This window comes from Limulus polyphemus, unplaced genomic scaffold, assembly GCF_000517525.1.
Source record: "Limulus polyphemus unplaced genomic scaffold, Limulus_polyphemus-2.1.2 Scaffold9, whole genome shotgun sequence".
Lineage (NCBI taxonomy): Eukaryota > Metazoa > Arthropoda > Merostomata > Xiphosura > Limulidae > Limulus > Limulus polyphemus.
This window is the reverse complement of record NW_013665619.1, coordinates 711,949-717,645: the sequence shown is the minus strand read 5'-3', so window position 1 is coordinate 717,645 and position 5,697 is coordinate 711,949. Positions and strand designations below refer to the sequence as shown.

Genomic DNA, 5,697 nt, shown 5'->3' with positions numbered 1-5,697 from the left:
TGGTTGGGTGAATTATGATTTCTGCTCTTAATACTGACTGCAGGCATTGCCTTGTTCTTATGGATGAGTTGAAGCAAGGACACAACCCCGTAATGCCAGGTTCGGTTTGTTGTACTTCTTGCACCTCAGTGATTTTGGGAGTTTGTATGGTTTTGGATGAATGCTAACTTTCTCTTCATAATTCCGGTTGCTTGTTGTATGACACTGTTTACTTATGATTGGGGTCGGTGTATGTATATCACACCATCCAAATGTCCTAGTCACAATGTTCATGTTACTCTAATTTCATTTTTATCTGGGTGATCTTCAACCTCCTAATTCTATGGACAGGTTGTAGAATCTCGTCTGTCTGGTTGAGGTTAGATGGATACTTAGCCATGGCTAGTTGTTTTCTCTATTGTTATATTTTGGCGAGTATCCCTTGATTTGCTGTTTCTCCACATATGAGTATCAAGTTTGATTTCAGTTTTTGTTTCATAGAGTGGCTATTTATCTACGGGAGCCAGCTGTTTTCCAGTCTGGTTTGTGTAATGGAGGACAGTTTGAACTGGCATTGTTTTTTACTGTGGATTACACCTCTCAGAATCAATTACACTTGTGCACATCCTTTTTCTCCAGCTGTGTTAAGTTCATTTCCTTCTTATGTAGCGAAGAGCATACCTGTAGTGTGGTGCTTCACATATGCACTTCAGTTTCTTCTCTGAGCACAGCAGTTATTTCTAGGTGGTTACTTTCCACTTGGTTTCACTGATAGGTGCCTATGACAGCCTCTCCACATTTTCAGTGTGGGATTCTAGCTTTGTGAGAACAGGTAAGACCATATCAGAAGTTAATATTTTCTTATACAGAAATAAGTATACTTCTGATAAGTACTTTACTACTCTCACACACTTTCCACCCTTCCTCCCCACTGTTGGTGTTATTCATTTTAAATTCTGCCAATTTTCGAAAGTGAGTATTGAGCTGGAACATCAGAGGGAGATAGCTGTGCCAATAGATCTATATTATTGGTGAAGGGTGGTCACATGCTATAAACATGTTCAAAAGTGGGGTGAAATTTGTGGGGTATATAGACTCATGTGCTAAGCATTAAAATTTTTTAGCAATGCTTAGGGGCAGAAAGAAGATTGAGATAATTTTGTGTGAGAGGACATATATGCTTATCAGAAATGCATTTTCGGTGTAAAAAAAATGCTAACTTTAATGTAAACTATGCATCCAAATACACTTTTCCATGAAGAACTAAAATAAATACCAATTTTCCAAACATATAGCATTTTCAAGCAAACTATTCCTAAAGTTAACAGTTCTCGGAGGGAAATAGAATAGTGTGGGTTTAGGTTCCCAAACCATATAAACATTTATTTTAGTATTTTTACGGAAATATTTCAGGAACATTTGAAAAGTAAAACCTTTCAAATGCATAGTGGTAGAATTCAGTAGCATTTCATCTTAATAGTTTTGAAGTAACTAACTTTGAATCAAAACTTTGTAGATAACACACTGCTCTCATCATACAGCATATGTACATGTATAATATATTCTATCAGTTCTGATTTGTTATTTTATTTTGCTTCTATTATTTTCCAGAAAATCTTACCAATTCTTGAAAAATATCGAGTTCCTCTACCTTTGGATTGTCCATTTCACAGTGAAAGGGATGTGTTGTGGTGGCCTGATGAAGCAAATTCAAATGAAAGAGAATGGACTTGTCCTGTCTGTGGTCAGAAGTTTCTTTGTGAAGATGGCTTGGAAACTCACTGGGATAGAATCCACACCACTCTTACCAACAAGATTTATGTTCAGGTATATTCATACTTTTTCAGCATAGCATCTTTTTCAAAACATTTCATCTCACCAAAGATATGCAAAACTTAGTAGCAAAGTAATTTACAAAATTAGTCCCATTGTAATGTAGATCAAAATAATTTAAATTTCATTTGTGTTATATTAATAATTTGTGTTTCTTTGATGCCTCCTAGCTTTTTTAAATGTTTATTTTAGTAGTCAAGCTAAAGTATTCTATATTTAGATTTGGAACATAAAACACTATGAATATGGGCTGGAGCACTCTTAATATTAAGAATTTTTGTGTCTTTGGTGTTTTATTTTGAAAATTAAATCTGAATATTTCCAATAAAATATTTGTTGTTTTTTTCTAAATCTCAGTAGAATTATTTCTGTAATGTAAAATTTCTCCTTTTTTCTGAGACTAGAACTACATGCAGAATAGCTTAATCCATAATGCATATGCCTATAAGACTTGTATGCCACTAACCTTGAGCTAACATCCATTTAAAAATCATATTTAACATGAAATGTGTTATTGCATGATGACATTATCATGCACTGATAGCCCTCCACTAGTAGGAGGGCAACACAACTTCCTTGTGCAGTAACTCCCCCTAAGCACTTGTGCTCAAAATAACTTCATTCTTTTCTTCAGCAGTATCTAAAATGGATGTGTTTTTAAGATTATTAATAAATTACGTGAGGTTTGTGATAGCTTGCTGGTCTCTTTTAAAACTAAATAAAAAGAAAAACTTCTTCATGAATTCTCAAATATTAGTAATTTTGCTTTGTTTAATGATAGTGATTATGTTCATAACATGGGATCTGTGCCTATTGTGGCTACTGGAATGTCTTTTACTTATTTGAGAGTGGCCTATTAACTATTATATCTCTATCTAGTGCCCAATTTTTGTGCCTTTTTCTCTTATTTATTACCTTCTTGCATTGCCTTTCCTTACTTCACTATATATCTCAGGAGGGGTTTTCTGGAGAGATCTGTTCTTTTCTTTTCACCACATTTGCCTGTATTCCTTTTTCTGCTCTATCTTTCCTAACTCAGACTTGTTTGGAGGAGATGCACTCTTAGCTAATGTATGCCTCCCTCACACTTATCTCTGTGATCTTTGTCAAGTTCCATTTCTTTGCCCTAAGGACTTTAGGAATGTTCCTGACTTACTGAAGATCCAAGCTGAGGTGGCCTGACATTATTTCCCATTGTTTACAATGATTTCTCGTTTTTCTCAATTTCTCCATTCTGCTCCTATTCCTAGGCTAGCTGAATCAACATTTCCCCTTTAAATTCCAACTTCTCATCCTTTTTCTACTTCCCATCCTCACACTTGGTGTTATCAGGGTCATTGCTCATCTATTCAGTGACTATTCTCTTAGGTCTGGCCATGTGTGGACCCATTTTTCTCTTTTTGTCAGCCTTTGATCTCCAATTTTGTCTGACAGATGAGTTCTTCAGGTTCTCACCCATAATCTATATCTCTAATTATCTTTATCTTTTTCCTCTGTTTCCCTTTATATTCAGTGTTTTGAGGATGTGGTCTCAGACCTCTTTGCCGAGTATGCCATTGAGAGGGTATTTACCCTTACAATTGGTTATTAGTTTCATCTTTTTATGATGCCCAATAAGATTGGAGACTGGGATCTGGTTATCAAACTGTCATCTCTCAACTGGTTTCTTATCATCCCTTGGTTCCATAATGAGGATTTCTTTTCTTCTGGTGATACTTTTCACCCAAATTGTGGATAACATTGTTTGATGTTTCAGACACCTTTTAACACATTTAAATGCCCCATCCTCCAGATGTTTTCTTTGTTTTATTCATCAGGACCATGTCTTCCAGTTTCATGCTCTTCCTTTTAGCATTGCACCTACTCTTGAGGTCTTTACTTGAGTCATGGAGGCATTTGCTCACCTTGTTTACATTAATACATGCGCAATTGGCTTTTCCTTACCCATTCTAGAGAGCAACTATTCTTTCACACCTGCATTCTTCTGCAGGAAGCTGTTTGGCGTGGCTAGCTTCTCAAGCTTTCAAAGTCTATCTCATGCTCATCCTATATTTGATACATCTGTGTGTGTTCTTCAACTTCTAGCTTAATCAGGCTCAGCCTTCACCACTTCACTCACAAACAATGGAATGTCTTGTCATCAAAGTTTATGCTTTTCTTTTACATCTTGCACATGAGGTTCTTTTGCTTCCAGAATGATACTACCTCATCTCACCCAAAGCTGTCTCAATTCTAGTCTGCCCTCTAAGCATTGCAAAAGAAATTTGCTACAGTGCAAAGTCTTTATACCCCATCAGTTTTGTGCCATTTCAGAACATGTAGTGATCATGTGACTACTCTCCACCAATCGTACTATGCCATCTATACCAGCACAACCAGCTGGGTAATTGTAACCTTGGCCAATTTTGTGGGTGTGTTGGTTCATTATTTCAACTTACTTTCACTGCTTAAGTTAGTTTGTAAGTTCCATTTTCTTTACTACTAGTCACATCTAATTGGAGGTTATATTTGAGTCAAATTTTGTTAATGTTGACTAGGTCCCTTTTCATCCTCATGTTCATCAGGGTAGGTTTTACTTTTATGTCCTTTGTCTTATTGTTTCTTTGAGTGGACTTATCAGTTCGATACTTACGTGTTTTTTATCTTCAAAGTTTCTTTGGTGGTTTTGTACTTTTAAGTGTTGCTTATTGTTATTGTTTTAGATAGAATTTCTTAGTTTTGTAAATTCATTAGTAATAAGTACTTTATGTAAGTATCTTTAGTTTATGTAACTTTTTGACTACACTATACGACAGTTCCATGGTTTCTACGGGTTTTATTTAAAGGTTCTGCCTTCAGTTCTGCTCCCACCATCCACTTCCCAGTTCTCATTCCCTTTTATTTGGGATTGTACCTTCCTATCACCTGGCCTAGTCTGTTCAAAACCTACTACACAAAAGGGCTGTTGAACAAATGGTACCCACTGAACCTGGGTTTTACTCCCATCTATTTGTTGTCCATTGAAAGATGGGGGATTGGAAACCCATCCTAGACCTGTTTTGGTTAAACACTTATCTGGAGCCACCTTGCTTCATCATGGAGTCCTATCTCTCCCTTCAGGTTTTTTTCCCTGGGACTCTGGATTATGAGATCGACGTGATGGATGCCTATCTTCATATTCCAACTGCTCCAGTGTCATGTAATTTTCTTTGGTTTGTCAACAAGGGACCTGTTTTGGTTAAACACTTATCTGGAGCCACCTTCTTTCACCATGGAGTCCTACCTCTCCCTTCAGGTTTTTTTTCCCTGGGACTCTGGATGACCTGATGGATGGGACAGATTCCTTTCTTCATATTCCAACTGCTCCAGTGTCATGTAGTTTTGTATGGTTTGTCCACAAGGGACTTGTCTTCCATTTTGGGGTGCTGCCAATCGGTCCTTTTTCTCCATGTGTTTTGTCGAGTGGTACACTCTTTAGTCAGTCATTTTCATTCATTCAGTTCTCAGACTCTCCTTTTCATGGATGATTAGCTCCTGCTCACCTCTTCTCATGCCCAGTCGGTCAATCATGCCTGCTTACTTTACTTCTTCAAGATGCTAATTGGGTTGGGGTTTTCTGACCCAGTTGGAGAAGTCCATTCTTAGCCCCACTCAATGTCTTATTCATTTGGGGTTTTTATTTAATTCCCATCTACATCGGAATTAAAGAAAGCCTTCTCCACTTTGGCTCAGGGATGTGGAGTGGGCAGTCTCAATAGCTCTACTTTCTTTTCTCACTGCACAAGGGATTCTCTCTGTTTTGGAGATGTGGGCTTCCTTGGAAGCTTTCATTCTCTTAGGTCGAGCTCACATATGTTTCCTTCAGTGGATGCTTCTGGACCAATGGAACTTCTCCCATGATCCTGT

The 5,697-nt window shown here is 37.3% G+C and overlaps 1 protein-coding gene across 1 annotated transcript in view; it reads left to right on the top strand.

Moving 5' to 3' along the window:
• LOC106478188 overlaps nt 1-5,697 on the top strand; it is an 84,639-nt gene that overhangs the window by 17,092 nt on the left and 61,850 nt on the right. The window contains exon 4 of the mRNA XM_022381883.1: nt 1,591-1,806. Within this exon, the coding sequence (XP_022237591.1) occupies nt 1,591-1,806 (216 nt within the window). The remainder of the gene's footprint in view (nt 1-1,590; nt 1,807-5,697) is intronic.